Below are 21,308 nucleotides of genomic sequence, written 5' to 3' on the forward strand. Positions count from 1 at the left end.
AGGGCTACTCTCCTTCTCTCTTTTTGCCTAGCCCTCCTAGAAGACATGAACGACAGCCAATTCATTAGATGCAACCATCCCTTCCTCTCCACCACCTCCCTTTATGTCCGCATGAATTTGAAAGATTATATGCAAAGTTGCCAGTTTTTGAGCAAGTCTCTCCGACCCCCTTCTCCTCCTCATTCCGATCAAGACAATTATTCCTATGTATCATTTCAAAAAAAAAAAAAGCACCACAGTCACTGCACCTAGGGTTCTCCCTAGTCCCCTCCCCCACTTCACGCTTAGGGCACATCAAGGGTAGGACTTTCAGACCTGTCACCCTAAGACTTGCACTGCACCTCCAACGAAGCACGAACTGGGTCCTCAAGTGTGGGTCGTTACCAAGGGCTTACCCAAGGTTAGACCCATCTCCCAGTTCCACTGCCACGAGCACCACACACTACACGGCGAGCAAACACACCCCTTAGGGAGTGCAAAACTTTTCTTGCAGGTTATGTTCGACTCTCAAGAAATGGCTACCTGTGGAAGAAGATCACCCACGGCACCCTTTAATGACCCAAACTTCTTTTCATGTGCCGGCATCTAGCCATCTGCCTCTACTGATGGCCACCATGATCAAACCAAGTCAAGGTAGAACTGCCATTGGCATAGATCTTGGAACCTCATCGTCCAAAGATCCATGCCCAATACCTCAAGATCCACGGATCGCTTATTGATTCCACAAGCCTGAAGACCTTCAACTCAAAACTGAAGACCTTCAACTCAAAGACAAGGATCTTCAATCAAAGCCACAGGTTTTCAAGACAAATAGCGTTCGGGGGGTCTCTCCAGAATAAATCTCTCCAATACCATCCTCCTAAGGGATTGCTTATTGCTTCAAGCATTTTTGATACTCAAAAGACGATGGATACATAAGGGGCACCACAACAGTGTGAAAGATGCCGAGTATCTTCATGGAGCCTAAAGCACGCTGGAATCTTTCCTGGTCATCGTCCCCAACCTCCATCACCTATCATTCCCCCAACCACCCACCTACTTATTTCGCCTAGCAGCCGACCTAACCAGCCACTACGTCCCACCGCAGTGCCATGGAACTGGCACTTGGCTAGGAGGGGGGTAATGTTACCGTGTTCCCATAGCACAGAGGAGCGAAAAATGGAAAAAATGAAAATAGCAAAAAAGACGCAAGATAAAAGCAAAAAAAGGCACCTTGACCGGGAGCCAATCCCTGAAAAATTCAAATGTTCGGGCATGACCCTCAGAAAGCTTCGATGTCGGCCCGAGGCAATAAAAGAATTAAAATGCGGAAGCGCCCCCGAATCTTTGTAAAAGAGTGCCAGGCTCACTCCTGTGCAAAGTGTACGCATTAGTGGGGAATAGGATAAATTAGAATGGTGGGAAATGGGAAAAAGGGCCTAGGCTAAAGCCGGCCATGTAAAAGAGGGAAAAGGGGATGATCGCTCAAAAAGGATTTAGGGCTTTGTATATAAAGTTGAAAAGTGAATGAGAAGCTCATTCTTTGGTGTGTGGCAAAAAGAGTCTTCTTTTTCCTCTCTTCTTCTCTCCTTCTTGCTTGTGTGTGCTCTTGAGAGAGGGAGTGTGAGAGTGTGAGGGAGTGAGTGTGTGTGAGAGTGAGGGATCAAGAGGGTGAAGCTCTTCACCATCTCCTCTCCTCTTCTTCTCTTCTCTTCCCTTCTCTTCTCTTGCGCGTGCGGCTATGGAGGATGGAGCTTGGAGATGGAGGAGGCTTGAGGATGCTTGAGCTAGCATTAAGAATTGTGGAGCTACCGGAGTGCAAGAGAGAGGAGGGTACTCGATCAAGCATCAAGGTAAGCTCACTACACTCATAGGATCGAAGGCGTGTTGGCTAGGTGAGAGATAGCCATTAGAGCTCACTTGGAACGCTTGAAACAATAAGCGGTCCGTGGGTCTTGGCGGTTGAGCGAAAGCTCCCACAAGCACACAGTATGGGTATCGCCCATAGTCATAGTCATGAAAAAGAATGGGAAGATTTGAGTGTGCATAAACTATACGAAGGTTAACACAGCTACAAAGAGAGACAAATACCCATTACCATACACTGAGCACATGCTAGAGAGAGTGGCAGGAAAGGAAACGTATAATTTTTGTATGGATTTTTAGGCTATAACAAAGTGCAAGTCCATCCGCATGATAGGCACAAGATGGCATTTGCCACCAAATGGGGGGTGTTTGCCTACATGGTCATGCCATTTGGGCTAACCAATGCCCTTGCTACCTTTTAGTGTCTCACGTGCGTCATCTTCAAGGACATGCTTAGAAAAAGATTGGAAGTCTTTGTTGATGACTTGTGCATCTACACGAATTAGGAAGAGCACTTGGACAAGCTACAAATAGTCTTTGAATGCTATCGATAATACGATCTCTCACTGAATCCCTTAAAGGGCCAGTTGAAGTACTGCTGTATTTTTGGGCACATCATGTTGAGGAATGGGATAACCACAGGCTCTACAAAAATCAAGTTAATTGTAGACATTTCCCCATCGATCAACTTCAAGGGAGTTCAATGCTTCTTAGGCCACACAAGATACTGCCGATGGTTTGTGCTAAACTATGCATTGATTGGTAGACCCTTCAACAAGCTATTTATAGTGTTCAAGTGGACCAAAGAATGTCAACAAGCCTATGAAAGGCTTAAACCGGCTCTAACGTCAACTCCTAACTTAAGAGTCCTAGATTGGTCCATTACCTTCCATGTGCACATTGATGCATCAAAGTTTGTCATGGGGGCAGTTTTGTGCCAACCTGGTGAACATAACCTAGTCCATAGTGGACTATCCAATGAGCTTTGCTAGTAGATAACTCATTGATACAGAAATGAACTACTCCACAACAATAGAGAAGGGAGTTTTAGCCATGATGTTTGTCGTAAAGAAGTTTAGACACTATCTTCTAGCGACATCCTTTACCTTCTTCGCAGATCATCAAGCGTTGCTTTTTCTTGTGAATAAACCTTGCACAATAGGATGCATTGTTCAATGGTTACTTTTGCTTTTGGAATTTGACTTCTCTAGGATAGTATGCAAGGGCAAAAAACACTACATGGTAGATCACATGTCTTGCATATCCATAGGTGAAGCCGTTGGACATGGCATCAGTGATGACCCACTAGATGCACATCTTTTTTGAATGTCCAGCGAACAAGATTTTTTTTGAGTAGACCTTACATCATATTGGGTGGATGACATAGTTCACATTCCAGAGAACGGATTGTTTGAATGACCCATTAAAAAAGCTAGGTTAAGGAGACTGATCTTGAAAATCCAACCCTATCAGTTGTACAAGTCAATTGTATTGGTTAGGACAAGATGGTCACTTAAGGAGACGCGTTTGCGAACACGAAATGTATGATGTGCTCAAGGAAATACATGGTGGGATTGCTTGAGGACACTTTAGTGGAGACACCACAACACACAAGGTGCTCCAGTCTCAATTGTGATGGCCAATGCTATTTTGCAATGCAGCTAAGTTTGTGAAGCACTATGATGAGTGCCAATGGACCAAGGTCCCTAAGAACAAAATGGAGTTGATCTTGGTGATCATGTGCCAACCATTCGAAAAATGGGGAATCGACTTTATTGGTCCAATCAGCCTTGCGGCATAATACTCTCAAGCCAAGTACATCATTCTTACTATAAATTGTCTCACAAAATAGACAAAAGCTCAAGGAACTCGTAAAAATGATGCCAGGATCATGGCCAAGTTCCTTTGAGAGCAAGTAATCTCATGGTTTGGTTGCCCCATAGAGTTGGTTAGTGACCAAGGCACACACCTCATCATTGACACTACAACAAAAAGGCCTCATACACGCACATTTAGATGCAATTTTTGAATATAGAGAAAAACTTATGGGCGCGTCTATCCGCCCGTCTATTTGTGCGTCTATCATTCCACGTCTATAATCGCATGTATCGACGAATTTTCACGCACAAATAGACGCGAAATAGACGCACAAATACACGCGCATATAGACACGCTTCTAGACGCGCTTTTACAAGCACTGATAGACGCGAACGGAAAACAAAAAATGTCATTTAAAAAAAGGTATTTAATTTTCTTTTTTAATTTGAATTATGCAGTGCGTGTATAAGCGCGTGTAGTCTGCATTATAGACGCGCGAATAAATGCGAATTACCTGCAATTTAGACGCGTTGATAGATGCGCAAAACAGAACTGGAAAAAAAAAACTAAAAAGCAACCACATGCTCTTTGGTTTTTTTTTTTCCCCCTCCCATACATCAGATTGTGTATTTGGGAAAAAGACAATGTATCTTATGGGCACGAGAATTGAAAGTAAAAGTCCATGTATTCATTATATATCAAAGCATTTACAAGGGAAGTTTTGAGTGCTTGTGACCTAAAGCGTGGCCGCAAGCAGTAGGCTCAAAGAGATATCATACATATACAAGAAAAGAAGGCCTCATGAGGAGGTAAGGTGCTCCTCTACGAATCTGAAGAGGAAACATCCTCGCTAGTACCACCATGGCTACTAGCGTCGCTATCCCCCTCCTCGCTGTGCTCCACATTCGGGTTCGCCTACACACACAAAAGATCAGGGTTGCTTACATAGACAAGGTGGAGAAAAAGTTATAATTAGTTATACTTTTAATAGGAAAGTAAGAAAAACATACCTCCTCTGGCTGTCGAATCCTCATGGACCGGTTGTATTGGTCCTCAGTGATGAGACTCTCCTCATAAAAGTGAAGTCATGTCGTTGCGTGGTTATGGCCTCAATGGTAACCTACCTCTCTAGGGGTAGGTGTCCTACCAACGATGGTAGTCTGCAAAACATTTAGAGATATACAAACAATTAGACGTCACAATATATTAGACTAAAATATATAAAGAATTTAAAGAAATATAAATTTTAAAAAACTAGAAATCAAAATATACTTACAAACTCTGCCTCCCATGACTCTCTGCCGCCTGATTCGTAATGCAACGATCCCATTGTTTTCATTTGGATCCGTCACGCCTCTACGTGCTGGCGACTCTTCACTTTCTCAGATGCTTTCTTCTTGGCTTTCTTCCACTCTACGCGGTGGCACATAGGTGGTTGGCTGTAGGCTCCACACCCCTCCTCCAGCCTCCGCAGTGATTCACTGGCCCGCGTCATGAGGTGGGATCTTTTGTTGTGAAGCATATCCCTCACTTTTGTACATCCCCAATCATCTGAGAATCGCTGATCCTCAAGATTTGGGTACCTCCTATGGACTGCCCTCAATACCTCCTGCCACAAGCCGCTTTTCTGATTTTTGAAGGCAATGAAACAATCTTTATACGTCGCATGCACGACGCTCCTCATGTACGCCATTACATCCCTTCCCTCATCATCATGAAAGATGCCACCGGCATTTGTAACTCTATAGTAATGGCGTACAACCTCCTCTACATGATCTACTGGTGAGAGTGATCGCTCGCCACCTCCTAGGCAACCCCCACACAACCCTCGTCCTCCCCCTCAACTCTCCTTTCTCCCTCTCTGTCGACTGCCCTCTGCCTCACTGGACACATGAGCTTCTGCAGATGCACGTGCTTTTGTAGATGCTTGTGCTTCAGCTGATGCACGTGGAGTACCTTCAAATGGAGTACCTGCATATGGAGTACCTGTATGTGGAGTACCTGCATGTGGAGTCTGGGAAGTAGTGCCAGGCAAAGACGCTAGAGGTGTCCCAGACATGACACTGAACACCTCGTCCGCTGTGGGAGAGTGGCCAAGGTGTTTGGTCATCTCTCCCATGAAGTCTTCCCTACTAGGAAAACCTCCAAAAAATGCATTGACCCCCTTGCCAAAGGAGGCCAATGTATCATTCATGCGATCCACATCTAGGTCATTGCTAGATGAACCAGGATACGACATCTGCAAAAAAAAAAACACAAGAAAAAGACAAATTTATTTGCATACAAAAAATCATATATTTCCTACATTTTCAAAGAGCTTTCTTTAGACATCGAGCAGAACACTTAAGTGCTAATGCTTCTCTTAAACAAAGAAAACTGATAAACACAAACATGGGATTGGTCACATTCATCATTGCAAAAATATATTGTTTAATATCAGAACTGGGAGACCTGGCGCGTGTATCCCCGCATCTACATTGCAGGTTAGACGCGCTCTCAGACGCGTTGCAGAGTTCATCTTCTGTCTATCGCGTCTATTTGCGCATCTAACATGCAGCACATACGCGCATCCCAGGTCAATGCGCGTCTATAATCGCGTGTAGACTGCAGGTCAACCTTCTGTACATCGCGTGTACATTGCAGAGCACACGCGCCAGCACACGCGCTCTCAGATGCTCTGAGAGGAGACATTTTTGCGCGTCTATGTCCGCGTCTACACTGAGACGTAGATGCGCTAGCAGACGCGCTTGGTCGGTCGATTTTAGGCCGACGACAGCCATTGACGATTTACATAATGCAATACATAATGGAATCACAAATCCTAAATACACAGACAGAGCAGAGAGAGGAAGAGAGAAACAGAGAGAGAGAGAGAGAGAGAGAGAGAGAGAGAGAGAGAGAGAGAGAGAGAGAGAGAGAGAGAGAGTCACCTTGGGTATTTGGTGTGGTGGGTGGTGGCGCTTCTCCTTCTCCTTCTTCCTCTCCTTGGTAAGTTACCCTCCCTTGATGCTTGTTTGCTTGCTTGCTGCTTCTTCTTGTTCTCCTCTTTCTTGTTCTCTCTTTCTTCCTCTCCTTGGCTTTCCTTTTTCCCTTCTTGTGTGTTTGAAATGAAAGAAGAGGTGAGTCATGAGGAGGTGAGGCATGAAGAGACTGCATGTCGGCTAAAATCAAGCTTCAGAACAGCAAAAAACATAGGAAAGGAAAGGCGCAGTTTGAAAAGAAATGATTTAAGTATGGTTTGAATTTTGACGTGTGCGTCTATTTTTGCGTATATATGTGCGTCTATTGTTCAGATAGACGTGAATATAGACGCGAAAATAGACGCGTAGGTAGACGCGGATGTAGACGTGCATTTGGGATTTATCATCATTTTTTGTTTTTAAGATAAGTTTTGATAGTGAATTCTTCTTAAGTTTTGATAAGTTAAGATAAGTTTTAAGATGATGATTTTTGTGTATTTAAAATTAAGATCTTATGTAAACATATGAATGACAAATATTTTGATGTTATCATGAATTAGGTTTAATCACATTGACGTCGTCATCACCTAGTGCGGTGCAAGCTGGTGAGTCAATGAGCACATCCTCAAGTGAGGATGAAACATTGCGTCTTCATAATCGAGATGCATGGCTACAACGAAAAATTAAATGTATGTGTGATCGTTGTCGAGGGTGTATTTTTCGAGCACATCGAATTGCAATGTCACACCTCAGCTTGTATGGAGAATGGGACCAAGAAAAATCACTGGTATTCATTGTTTTTTTAAACCACTAAGATTGCCAGTCTATGTTACGGGAATTATATATCAACGTACATGAAACTCCCTTTTGTGGTTGAGTAGGATGCGGTGCCACATCCTCAGATGCTCCCTCCCGGGCATCGAGAGGGTGCAAAACGTCGACGTGAGGAGGCAGAGTCTTCAAGAAGAGTAGAGACTGACGACCATGATAGTAGTCCTCATGAAATGCCCCATCAAGTCGTAGAGGATGAGATTCTGGACAACATGGTACACCATCTATTTTCACAACCGGTTCAGGGAGAAGGTCACTCTACGAAGCCAGATGATCCACTATATGTAGCATCATCTACTCCGTTGTATGAAGGTTGTACGTACTCCGTTCTTCGTGCATCCCTCGAGATACTTAACTTGCAAACAATTTATGGATGGAGTAATGTCAGTTTGGATGCGTTATTGAAGTAGGTATCAATTCAGTTTGGCTTATATATGAATCATAATATTAATTGTTAATTCTATTTTGAAATCAGATAGAAATATATGTTGGTGGTTTTTTAACTCACTTTTAAAATATATGTAGGTTATTATCACAAATGCTTCCAAAAGGAAACAAATTGCCAACTAAGAGAGAGCAAGCACGACATTACTTGACATCTCTGGGAGGCCTCGATTATGTCAAGATCCATGCATGTGTCAATGATTGTGTCTTATTTCGTGGGATTCATGAGTTCGCACGAGAGTGTCCTGTTTGTGGCGAATCAAGATACGAAGTGGAGATGAAGTCAATGGATGTGCCTCGTAAGGTTTTGTGACATTTTCTGATTGTTCCACGTATAAAACTTATGTTCAAGTGTAAGTCTATTGGAAAGCTCATGTCATGGCATACTAGTCATCGTTCAAGTGATGGAAAATGGAGGATCCCTGCAGACACACCTGCATGGCAACATATAGATAATTTGTGGCCTGTTTTCAAAGAAGAGCAAGAAATTTGAGATTTGGTTTAGGTATGGATGGAATCAATCCATTTGGCATCAAAAGCACATCATACAGTGTATGGCCAGTGGTATTGGTGAACTATAATATTCCTCCATCCATGGCAATTAAAAAGGGACATGTGATGTTATCCCTTCTGATTCCTAGAAAGCACAAGGTAAAAAACATGGACATTTACTTAGAGCCTTTGATTGAAGAGTTAGAAATGTTATGGGAAGGTATTGAGGTACAAGATACAAGTGCATCTGCATCCTCTAGAGATTTCACATTGAAGGCCATGTTGTTGTGGACCATGCACGACTTTCCAGGATATGGAGAGTGTTCAGGTACATGTATATAACTCTATATTTGAAATTCAAGACTTGAATCAATTGCATTTTATTAATTCACTTGTTTTTTCAGGTTTAACCATGTCAGGATATCATGCATGTCCTATTTGCGGTCCCTCTCTAGTTTCCTCTAGGCCGGCACGTTTAAAGAAGGTTATCTACGACAATCATCATCGATTTCTTCCTATTGACCATCCCAAATATGTTCTCCCTACTAATGGAATGACTCCACAATCTCTAACCATTCGAGATTGGAAGGAGAGATGGATTAATGCCGACACAGCCACCCTCCACATGGCATGAGCCGGTAAGAAGTGCATTTCTCTCGATTGACTTTAAAGTATTTGGCATGATGAATTGTTTACATAATATATTGTTTGTTTGTTAGGTTCTCTATATTCTTTCATCTTCTGTACTAGACTGAACTCAAGATCAATCACCTGTTGGACCCCATGCACATATTCAAAAATGTTGTATCTACATTATGGGATCACTTGATAGGGGCTCGCGATTCAGTTAATGTAAGGGAGGATTTACGTAACATTGGTCGCATGAGACGAGCCTGGCCACACATTGGACCCAGAGGAAAGATTGAGCTACCCCATGCACCTTGGATATTGTCAAAGAACGAGGAAAAAATAGTGAAGGAACAAATATATAGCTTTCAAACACCCACAGGATGTATGAGATGTTTCAAGGGAGCCTTCATAAAGAAAAAGAAAAGAGATGTGGAGCAACTATTTGGTTTGAAGTCCCACGATTGGCACAAAATGATTCAAGTAAGAGTATCTCTAACCATGAATATAGTAATTAGTGGCGTAACTATGTGTAAAATTTGGGGTATGATGACTTTTTCCTCAACTAATCATTTGCATCTATGAATATTGTTTACATTTAGTTCGTACTTCCTACTAGCATATCCCATTGTGCCTCCAAAGATGTACGTGATATCATTTACAAGATGGGAGAGCTTGTGAGGTGTGTATACATTGTATTTTTTCATTATATATCTTTGAATTTCTACACAAAAATAAACAATTCTCAAATACATCTTGACAGATACGTGAGCTCGAAGGAAATTGATCCAAATACATTGCAAGATGCTCGAGTATTATCTATTGAGGTGGTTTGTTTGGTGGAGGAAATTTTTTCTCGATCCATTTTGACTACTCAATTACATTTACTCGTACATTTGATTGATGAGATCGCACTTTGTAGGGCAGTTCATGTAAGGTGGATGTTTTTTCTTGAGCGCTTCATGAAAACCTTGAAAGATTTTGTGAGGTAAAAAGCACGGCCTGAGGGAAGCATGGCTGAGGGTTGGTTAGTGCAATCATCCCTTGTTTATATCTTTGAATATCTTGCTGAAGTGGATCCCTATCAACCACGACTATGGAAAGATGATGAAGACTTGAGGATGACCTCTATAGTACCTCAAGGAAAAGGAACGAGTAAAGTGCTAACAAAAGAAGAACTTCGTAAGTTAAATAGTTTTTGTGTGCTCAATAGTGATGTTATGAGCAAATGGGTGACACTACATAATGAAGCAAGGGCAAGAAGAAAAAGCGAAAGACAAGAATTTTGCACTAGATATGGACGTAATGCGTCATTTCCAGATCATCCAAATGCGCTCCCACGTCATATTGACATAGATTGGTTACATGAGGAAATGGAGAGAATGGAAAAAGAGGAGGAAATTAATATATCTCAAGAAGAGTGGGAATACGCACGAGGTTGCTTATCAAAGGTGAGACATACTATCAATTAATTTGTTTCTATAAGTTTTATTTTATATAAATAAGTTGATATGTTTGATCTTTTATCTTTTACTACTAGTGCACATTATTCAATGCACTTTGGTGTGAGGGTAAACATCTTCGAACTCAACATATAGATGAAAAGAGAAATACCCAAGATTGTGGTGTCCTTGCTCACTTCGAGGCTGCCAATGGTACCATGGAAGGTTATTGTGGCTTGATCCAAGATATTCTGAAGCTTGACTTCAGGCGATTCTTTATATATATACTGGATGTGAAGTGGTAACAAATGGTGAGCATTGCACAATCAGACGTCATCCAAGTGGTTTTGTAATCATTGACTCTACAAAATTTCACCAAAACAAGAATGACACATTAGTACTACCTCAACAATGCAAGCATGTATATATGCAAAGGCTAATTTTTTAATATGTATACATGTGATACATATACACAATATAATAAGTACTTAAGTTTTTTGCTTTTGTTTTTCAAATACAGGTTGTGTATCATCCAATGGTAAACAATAACCGATGGTGGTATGTCATCCCTATATCTAATCGTTCAAAACCAATATATGGTAATATTACCGACATGGAGATAGCAGATGACAATTCAACAAATAATGATGATGTGCATGATGACACCATAATGGATGATATGCGTGATATAGTACAAGATGAACCTTGCGATGATGTTCAAGGAAACGCAAAGAAGACAATAATGTGATTGTCAATGATATTGATGAAGTTATTGAGCAATATAGCAACACATTTGATAGTGGGATAGACTTATTTGTTTCGTTACCTCTTGGTAACATAGACCTAGAAGTAGAAAGTTTAGCAAGGACTGATCTCATTGAAGATGAGATGGATCATTCACTGTAACATACTTAATTTGCTTATTGATTCAATATATGTGTATTCCTAATTCTATACTTTTTATCATGCGCACACGTGCATACTCAAGAATCAATAGTCAATTTTAAAGCAAGCATTGAATTTTCCATAATAAAAAGGAAGTATCTTTTATCATCTTCAAGTACATAGAGAAATTACGAGATACATATTGCAATGCTTGCTACTAATTGTAAGGTTTCTGTCGCTTGCCGCTAATTACTTATATCAGGCTTGTCAACTGGAGAAACTGCCATTCATTAGAGAGCAATGAAAAAGAAATTATTAACTCTATTTTTTTAATTCAATGATTCAATGTGTATTCTTAATTCTATGGTTTTTATCATGCGCACATGTGCATGCTCAAGAATCAATTTCAGGTGGTTAAATAATTATTAACTTTGGTTTTTCAATTATGTGAATTGCTAATTTTAGGTGGTTAAATAATTGTGCGTCTGCTAGCGCGTCTATATTAGCGTCTATTTGCGTGGATATATAGACGCAAAATTCGCGTCTATTTACACACAGGTTTACACGCATTTATAGACGCGCCCGACTTTGCGCGTTTAACGTGCGCGTCTATGCCTCGTTTCTATTGTAGTGTGAAGTGATCGCTCACCTATTATAGACCTTCTTAATAATCCACAGAAAGTCCTCACCATATTATCCTCAAGCTAATGGTTAAGCGGAATCCATGAACAAGATCTTGGTATATCCTAACAAAAGCAGTCTCTACCTCATGCAATGACTAGGACAACAAGCTCACGGTAGCTTTGTGGGCATATAGGATGGCCTACAAAATAGCCATAGGATAGACCCCATTCAAATTGACCTTCAGAACTGAAGCTATTCTACTAGTAAAGTTATTTGTTCCAAGCTTGAGAATAGCAGCCCAAGAGAGATGGGAGGGCCAAGAAGCATAGACAAATCAATTAGTGGAGTTGGAACACCTATTTGAGACTTGTCTCATTACAACCCATGCTCTAATGAGTGAAAATGCATGATGCGAGATTTGGTTTGACAAACATGTCAAAGAACAAGACTTTGGGCAAGGAGACTTAGTCTTGCTGTACTCTGTCAAGGACACAAGTAGAAAATAAAATTTAGGGGATTGGGACCTTTCAAGGTTCGCAATATTAGTAGAATGGGAAATGTGAAACTTGAAACCCTAGAAGGGGAGGACATAGATTTTCTTAATGGAGGTTGCATAAAAAAAAGTATTACCCTCCACCACATCCACTTCATGAACCTTCGATGATAAGACGACCACAGAATGTGAGAGTTGCAACCATCACAGAACTAGAGGAGGAGGATGAGGTAGTAGTAGTAAAAGTCTACTTGCGAATAATCGTAACCTCCCAAAAGGCATATACCCTTGATATGCTAATTGAAGAGGCAACCGACTCAAATATCTTAATGCATGAACATTAAACTGCCATGGGTCAACCCAAATTGCAACGAACCAATGCAAAACTTAGCCAGTTTGGGGGTCAATCCTATCGACTCTTGGGAAAATGCAAACTAATGGTTTCTATCGAGACTTAGAGCCTACCTATCATCTTTCACGTGCTACCTAACAAGCAAAGTGTTGGTAAGGGGTGCATGTTCAAAAAATAAGCTCATTCTAATGTTGACTACGAGTTAAAGTGCATCCACCTTGCCACCAGTAATGTTAGAATAGTAATAGCTTTCAACAAGGACACCATGGCCATCTAAAAGCCTATAGTGTCACTGGTAGTTAAGCCTAGTATTAACCCTAAGGAGAGGAGTAGTGCATCACACCATCTACAATGGATTTTTCTCACTATTGCTACTTCCATCCAAAATGTGCATGATGATATGTGCATAAACCGTCATCAATGTGCCAAACATAATATGCAAAAAGGAAAAATGCATTGGTTAACCATTTTCACAAAGTGATCCTCCTATGAGTAACATTTATGGATATATTAGGAAAACTAAATGTGATAAGAAGACCACCCCTAAAATTAAGCATTCCTTAATAATGACTATGATAAAAGTCAAACCATCATGAAATATATCAAGAGAATCAAACATGTCGAGAAGTCCTCAGCATTCTCAATGGCTTGGATGATTAAAGCACCATAGAATATAAATATAATAATCACCATCGACTTCTAAATTATGAGAGCTAAAGGACACACATATATTCTCATGTACACCCACACATATGCACACGTCTATATGCATACACATGGACACACATACACACGAGAGAGAGAGAGAGAGAGAGAGAGAGAGAGAGAGAGAGAGAGAGAGAGAGAGAGAGAGAGAGAGAGAGAGAGAGAGAGAGAGAGAGAGAGAGAGAGAGAGAGAGAGAGAGAGAGAGAGAGAGAGAGAGAGAGGAAATCAATTGATTTATGCCAATTTTAATCTATTTAATTTTGAAGCATGTTAGTTGTGATGCCAAAAATGAGATGATAAATTTGCTTCAAGTCATGGAGAATTTTTTACAATAAGGTGCAACAAGAGTATGACAAAAACTTAGTTTTGCTCTACAACAACATGATAGCATAATAAAACTTATGATGGGTATGAAATAATGATACATTCTAACAACAAATCTTTGTGCAATATATTGGGTCATCTTATAAGAAAGCTATAGTGGCTTGTTTACATTGAATATGTGGACTTATTGCACACTTTTATGATGAAAATGAGGGCTTCAATAATGTTAAGCAAAGATGTGGACAAACATTGCACAAGACCATCATATGATAAAGTTGAAAGGGTTTATGCTACAAACTTACCTAGTTAAACTCCTTTTTGACCTTTAGGTGACATACGAAAATATTGAAGTTTTGGCTTTTTCATGCATCAATTTGGAACAATCAAATCTTTTAGCCTTGGTACTTCTAAGTTTTCCAAGAGAGATTCTCAAAGAGCAAGTATTTTATTAAAAAGTTCCTTACAACTCCATAATCTCTTTTAATACATTGCACCTCTTAATCTCCATTTCAAGAGGAAAATTTTACAAATCACATGAGAGGGCTCTTGCAAACAAAGCTTCTTTGATCTTCTAACCTTTTATAAGAAATGACACTTCAATATGTTGTAGTTCCTGTTATCGATTAATAATAAAGGTACATCACTTAAGAACCAATAATATGTGATAGTTCATGTTATAAAATTAATAAATAAGAATATGTATCACAAAAGTAGTGTGAGTAGTTTTCTAAATTGCAAGCACTAAGTTTACCTTTTTTGCAATACTTAGAAAAAACATCATTGAGAATGTTTGTGGAGACCATTGAAGCTTTCAAAAGTTGTAAAACCTGTATAACATAATGGATATCTTAATGTCAAAATATAGCATGATATTAATATGGATAGTATGATATACTTTATGGCATATCTCAAAGCATCCACATACATATCTACATGGCACATACATAAGGGCTACAAAACCATGCTTACTTCAAATAACAATTGTTATTTACAAAAGGCAGTCAATTATTTTTAGGGATTATTGTAATATCATATGGGGAAATTTTTACAATCTAAAACATGTATGCTAAAGCATTTTTCAATAGCAATTGGTATGATTCAACTATCATTGAATAAAACTATAGAATCTTTATCTATTTCAAAATGAAGGGAAGCAAAAACACATACAGACACAAGTATATGTAGATACTCATGCAATGGTGAATGTGTAATAGAATAAGAATGGCTAGCTGTCATGAGGCATGTCTAGCTCTTTGAAAGAATGTGCATATATACTTGGCTCTGTGTGTGTGTGTCTCTCTCTCTCTCTCTCTCTCTCTCTCTCTCTCTCTCTCTCTCTCTCTCTCTCTCTCTCTCTCTCTCTCTCTCTCTCTCTCTCTCTCTCTCTCTCTCTCTCTCTCTCTCTCTCTCTCTCGTTAAGCATCTTGTAAACTTTTAGATGTTCACTTATAAAGCTTACTACTTAGATGTCTAAAGATAGAGAAGTTAGAGAAATTCAAGATGCAGAGAATGTGGGGGTAAATACCACCCTCATCTTGCTCCATGCATGTATAAAGTGGGTACTGGTACTCCCCTTTATCTTGCATCTTGCACTAGCTCAATGTTTTGGAGATGTATCACATCTTGGTAATGTCTAGGAATATATATGTTTGGCTTCCTCATGTGGCCTCTTTAAATGTGTGAGGAAAGTCACCTCTTCAAACTCCAATGAGTGAGAAAATTTGTAGTCAATATATCATTTGAACATGTGAGTGATTGTAAGTGTATAGCTACATAACCTCTCACACACCTTAACCTCAAAACATTTTCGACTAGATATGAGAAAGGATTTTGAAGGATTGTAATCCTTAAATGAATCTTTGATGTACATTCTTGAGCACCAAAGTAAGATTGTTGTCAAGCTTGTTATCTCCTCATATAGTTGAGCCTTTAAGGAAATAACATCATGAATTTGTAGGCCTCCTTCATACAAATTACAAGATTGTCTTCATCATCACATGAGGAAGAACAATCTAGTAACTTATAGCCATAGCCATGTATTCATGAAAACTCATGAAAAACCAAGTTTTAGTATCAAGACAATAAATTAAGAAAAAGAAGCCTCTAAACTTTTCAAAAGAAGGTTTGTGGTTTGATAAAGGAGACCTTCGGAAACCTATTAAAGATTAAGTTTGAGGTTCCTCTATGAATAAAAATGTGTAGTAAGCCTTTTCAAAGTATGGTGCTATGTAATGCACAACATATATGCAAGTAAGTTGGCTTGGCTTTTATGCTTTTTGTGTGCATAGGAAGTTCCATATGCACCAACATAGAGTTCTAGGTGTGCATATGTAAGACCACAAATAAGATTGCATGCACACTTCAACAACTATGTTGTATCGTATATGGAGAGAGAGAGAGAGAGAGAGAGAGAGAGAGAGAGAGAGAGAGTGAGTGAGTGAGTGACTGGCCTCCTCGCTCCCCACAGAGATGTCGAGGGTATCCAAATCGCCCAGCTTCTCCGACCGAAGCGACGGCAATCTCACCAATGAGTTGATGGTGGAGCTCGGGAATATCTCAAACGCATTCGTGATCATGAATGTCACGTCCGGTTTCACAAACCCATCAGACGCCCCAGCTGCTGTTGCAGCACTGCTGGTGATCGGGCAAGACGGTGATGGCGTCTTGACGGCCTTATTCATATTGCCGGCCCTCGAATTGAGCAGCTGTCTCTGATCGTGAGTTAGCGGCTGCTGGTGCTCTGATTCCAGCTGGCCCGAAGCACGCCTGCTGGAGGCTGCCGCCGCTTTGGGCGACTGGGCGAGAGGCATGGTATATTCTAGGGGGAGGTGATCTGCGCCGCCGCCATGGATATCCTGCATAGTGCTAATATTATTATTGTTACTGATGAGCTTGCAGGTGGTGTCCATCCGCTTCTTATGCTTGGGGCACTTCTGATCGGCGCGAGAGGAGATGAACTCGCAGGGGCCGGACATGCAACAGAAGAGCAAGCTGGCAGCGCCGCTGCCCATGTCGTGAATATTATACGAGGAGGAGGAGGAGCAGGATCCGCCCGGATTAAGGAGCTGCGCCATTCTGCCGCCCCAAGGGATCGCCGGGCGAGGCTCCAGCAAACAGCGCTTCGACGCACACGCCTGCAGGAACCGCCCTTCCTCCAGCTTCTCCACGCACTCGTACAGATTCGTCATGCCCGCCATAGCCGCGCCGCCGCCACCCTTGCTTGTACCTGCGCCTTTCATGTAGGTCTGATCTCCTCCTCCTATATTCTGCACATTCTCCCCTCCGCTTAATGCAGTCCCCTGCGCACAAAGAAGTTTTAGGCAAATTCCCACTATAATCCTCACATTGTGAACTAGGACAAGGTCGAGCTTTCACAAGAAGTTTTAGACATTCTCCTGTGTGGGAAAAGCTGTCGCCTCCCTTGGTTTTTCCTCTGCAGTGTTCAACATCACGGGCTTCTGCTTGGGAGGCATCGTAAACCTAGATAGGTGCGGTTGGGGGCAGGGGGCTGTTGGCTCAATCATATATCTAGCTAGCAGGGGGTTGCACACCACCACCACCCGCCCCCCCCCCCCCCCCCCCCCCCCCCCCCCCCAGCTAGAGGTGTCTGCGATACTTTGGTGCAGAAGCTTATGATGTTGGACACTAAAGGGAAAAGCGAGGGAAAAGAACCCCTTTTCCCAGACAAGCGATGATCCAGAACTTCATGTAGCATCACCTGCTGCTGTGGCTGCCCTTTCTCCCCCTGCAAAAGCTTCAAGACACACCCCATCGGTAGCGTCAAGAATCCCATTATCACATCCACTAGCTCCTTCCCCGCTTCCATCAATAATATCTGTTTGCTCGACTTGTTGTATAGCAACATCGCCCCTAAGGTCATCTGCTGGCCGCCGCCGCTATTCATGGTGGATCAATTCTTGTAGCACATAACGTGAACTAGATGCTCGCTCTTATTTATATTTGCTCTCGATCCAGCAGTACAGCTCACTTAATGCATCTGGATCAAACGTTTTCGCAGGCGCTGCAAACTCCTGCCATTAATCGCCTTCGTGATTCTGTCATCGCATGCCATGGATTTTATACAACGTCGTCGTCCATCTACGCATTTTATGCAGTGATCGCGAGCCAATTAATCCAGTGATCGGGTGCCAGACCGCCTGTGGCGTAATTGCTTGCGCATGCTGCATAGATTGGCATTCCAATGGCATCGATCATGAAAGGGCGTGCCTCCTAGTCCCAACCTTTTCCACGGGCCGAAGACATCAGGGTGCCACACTCCACTCGATGCCCGGGGGCTTGTTGTTGTTGCGAATGGTTAGGCCATTGCTTTCATCTTTGAGATTTCCCAAATTCTTTTCTTAAGTGCAAGATGTTTGTTCGAAAACTAAAGTGTATTAATATTAATGATCGACAATCATCATTTCGTTAGGCAACTTAGCAGAACATGGGAGGAATGTAGCACAAGGCGTCATGACCCTATTGAAAGATGGGAGGGCTATCGTATACGGAATAACAATGCTAGCCCACAAAAATGGGTAAGCTAAAAGCATGGTGGCACATGTGTATGGAAGCCCAGGGGAAGAGATTCAAAAGAGCGCTAATGCAATGCCTAGCTAGTGACCCTAAAGATGGGCACATCGGCCAACAGTTATTAAAGGAGGTGGAAGCTTACATGGGAGAGCAGGAAAGACTTAAGGCTGAGGCAACCAAGGTGCAACTTAAGGGGAAGCGGGGCTTATTTAGCGATGTAGCACACAATTTTTTTCTAGATGCACTGAACATGAAGGAACAAATGGAGTTCATTCCTTAATTGAACATGAAGATGAGAATCTCATCAAAGAAGAAGATTAGATAGATAGAGATGGAGTGCATTGAGCATTCTTGTTATGTTGATGCTATGACTAGGGATTGTAATCATAAGTGAAATAAGACTATGTAGTTAGAGATAGATTTTTTGGTAAAAACTGCTACAGCTTGGGAGTTAGTTCCTTTTCTTAAGGGTAAACTTACATTGCCATGCAAGTGGTTCTACAAGTTGAAGGTATCTCCGATATATTGCCTAAGTACAATGCAAGATCAGTGGGGCCAACGGATTCAAGCATGAGAAGGGGATTGCCTTCGATGAGATATTCTTACTAACTATCAAGATGACTCCGTATGATGGTTGTATTAGTTACCAAGGAAACCATGGAGCTTATTTAGATAGATATAAAGATACCTTTCTTGCATGGAGATTTGCATAAGGACATATTTATATTATAGCCTGAAGGATTTCTTATAGAAGGTAAGAAAGGGATATAAGCTATGTAAGACCTTATATGTTTTGAAACAAGCTTCCAAGGAGATGATATCATAAGTTCAATGCGTCTATGCAGTCTCAAGGATACGCTAGAAATGAGTTTGATTATGGTCTATACACTAGGAAGGCTATCAATGATAGCCTTATGATTGTGATTCTCTATATAGATGGTATCATAATTGCTAGGAAGCTAGCCATGGATGTGGATGCACTAAAGAAAAGGTTTATTGTTGACATATGCATTTTAAGAGACAGAGATAAACAAATACTCTATACATATCAAAAGAAATACATTGGGAAGATCTAGGAGCATTTCAATACGGAAATAGGGAATACAATTAGTGTTCCAATGCCTCCATATTGGAAACCTAGCCAAGAGTATAGCCCTAAATCAAATGAGTAGAAGGCTAAAATAGCCAAGATTCATTATGTATCCACAATTGGTAGCTTAATATGTGCCATGATTGTTACACATCCCAACATTGCCTATGTAGTGGGAGTGGTGAGAAGCATTGAGAGTTAGTGAAGAGTATCATGAGATACTTGAATGGCATTAGAGCTATATGCATATGCTTTAGAAAAAAAGACTCATCTATGCTTTGATATATAGACACTTACTTTACAAAGGGAGTGTAGATTCTAGGAAGTCTATGACAAGCTTTGTCTTCACATTCACAAGTGGTGTAGTCTCATGGGTCTCTTAGTTACAACCATGTAATTGCATTATGTACCAAAGAGGTGAACTATGTTGCAAATATCAAGGCCTACAAAGAAGCTATATGGCTTAGTGAAAATTGATTTTCTACAAAAAATAGATTCTCAGAAGTGCATGAAAATTGGTTGAAACAACACTCAATAATGCTATTGGAGCTCTTTAAAAAGTTGACATTTCTTATCTAGTTTCAAATCTCTTAATGGGAATACATGCTTTATATATCAAAGGATTTTTCACGAAAGTTTTAGCCTAGTAAAAAATTTTCTTGGATGGTTTTGATTAGGCACACTAAAAGTTTTTTATTTTCTACAAACATGGTCTTAGAGAGGAACATAAAAATATAAACTTCCTAGCTTGTTTTGACCCTTTCTATTTTTTTCAACTACTATCTTATGTTGATTACATTTCTCCAAAATCGTTTCTTGTTGACAATCTTTCTTATTGATGAGAAATGGAATTTTTTGTAGAGGGTCTAAGTTACCACAAAAGTGGCTTTTTTGCTATGAGACTAGTGTTAAATTTATGCCACTCTCTCTCCTCTTCTAGTCTCCTTTTCTCTTCTTCTTACTCTCTTTCTCTCTCTTCAGCTCTTCTCCTCTCTCCTCTCAGCTTCATTCATTACAAGTGGTATCAGAGCTTCAAGCTTTGGTCATTTGCTTATTTCCCCTTTCTTCCTTTTCAAATCCCAAAAACCCTAGTTACTCAGCTTATAGGTACAAGTACATTAGGAAGAATTACAATTAAGGACTACAGTTAACCTAAGCTTTTTGGAGAAAGCAAGAGCTATGGCTGGAGACTCAGACATATTTGGAGGTAAAATGGTTAAAATAGTAGGTCGTCACTTCTTTTCATGCGAAATTTAGGGGTTTTAGACCAAGTTTAGAGTTCCAAGAGTTGGAAGAGGGCAAAATCCTAGTTACTTTTTTCTCTAGCCCTCCTTCTCTCTTTTCTCCTACAAGTTGCCATGGCTGCGTGCCCCAAAAACCTCTAAGATCTGGCTTGAAGTTGTTGCCCAGCATCAACCAGTCTTGGGATACTGTTCCTGCCCCACAAGCTCCATATCAAGTAGTGGAGTGGGAGGATTGTTGCCCAGAAGGCCTACAGGGCAGACCCCACATTTTTTGGTGCATTTTGTGTTGGCTGCCTTGCCTGCTCCAGCCCTCTAGCCCTTCCCCTCCTACTGCCCCTTGGCACTCATGCCACTCCTAGGCACTGACTCAGCACTCCTCTCTCTTTCTTCTTGACACTCTCGGTCCAAGGAATCAACCTCCAAGATGGACAACAATTGCACACTTTTGGGATAGTTTGGGCAGCCATGGATTCTTCAATTGAAGCTATCTCAAACCATTGGAACTTAGCCCAATCCCTCCCTATCTTTGGGAGATCAACCCCCACAAGCCCTTCAGCCCCCCCCCCCCAAATGACCTCTCTTACCCGGATTGAAGACATGA

General features: G+C 41.1%; 1 protein-coding gene across 1 annotated transcript; it reads right to left on the bottom strand.

The window, feature by feature from the left end:
- Positions 1–14,285: 14,285 nt before the first annotated feature.
- On the bottom strand, positions 14,286–18,099 carry LOC148040082 (uncharacterized). Its single transcript, XM_087666044.1, has 4 exons — positions 17,562–18,099; positions 16,294–17,142; positions 14,595–14,670; positions 14,286–14,456 (listed from the first exon to the last, which is right to left on the bottom strand). The coding sequence occupies exons 1-4, from the start codon at positions 17,745–17,747 to the stop codon at positions 14,440–14,442; spliced, it is 1,128 nt and encodes a 375-aa protein (XP_087522170.1). The 5' UTR covers positions 17,748–18,099; the 3' UTR covers positions 14,286–14,439.
- Between the last annotated feature and the right edge of the window lie 3,209 nt (positions 18,100–21,308).

Source organism: Lygodium microphyllum, chromosome 2, assembly GCF_053477565.2.
Source record: "Lygodium microphyllum isolate KBCC chromosome 2, Lygodium_microphyllum_v1.1.10, whole genome shotgun sequence".
In the NCBI taxonomy this organism is placed as follows: Eukaryota; Viridiplantae; Streptophyta; class Polypodiopsida; order Schizaeales; family Lygodiaceae; genus Lygodium; species Lygodium microphyllum.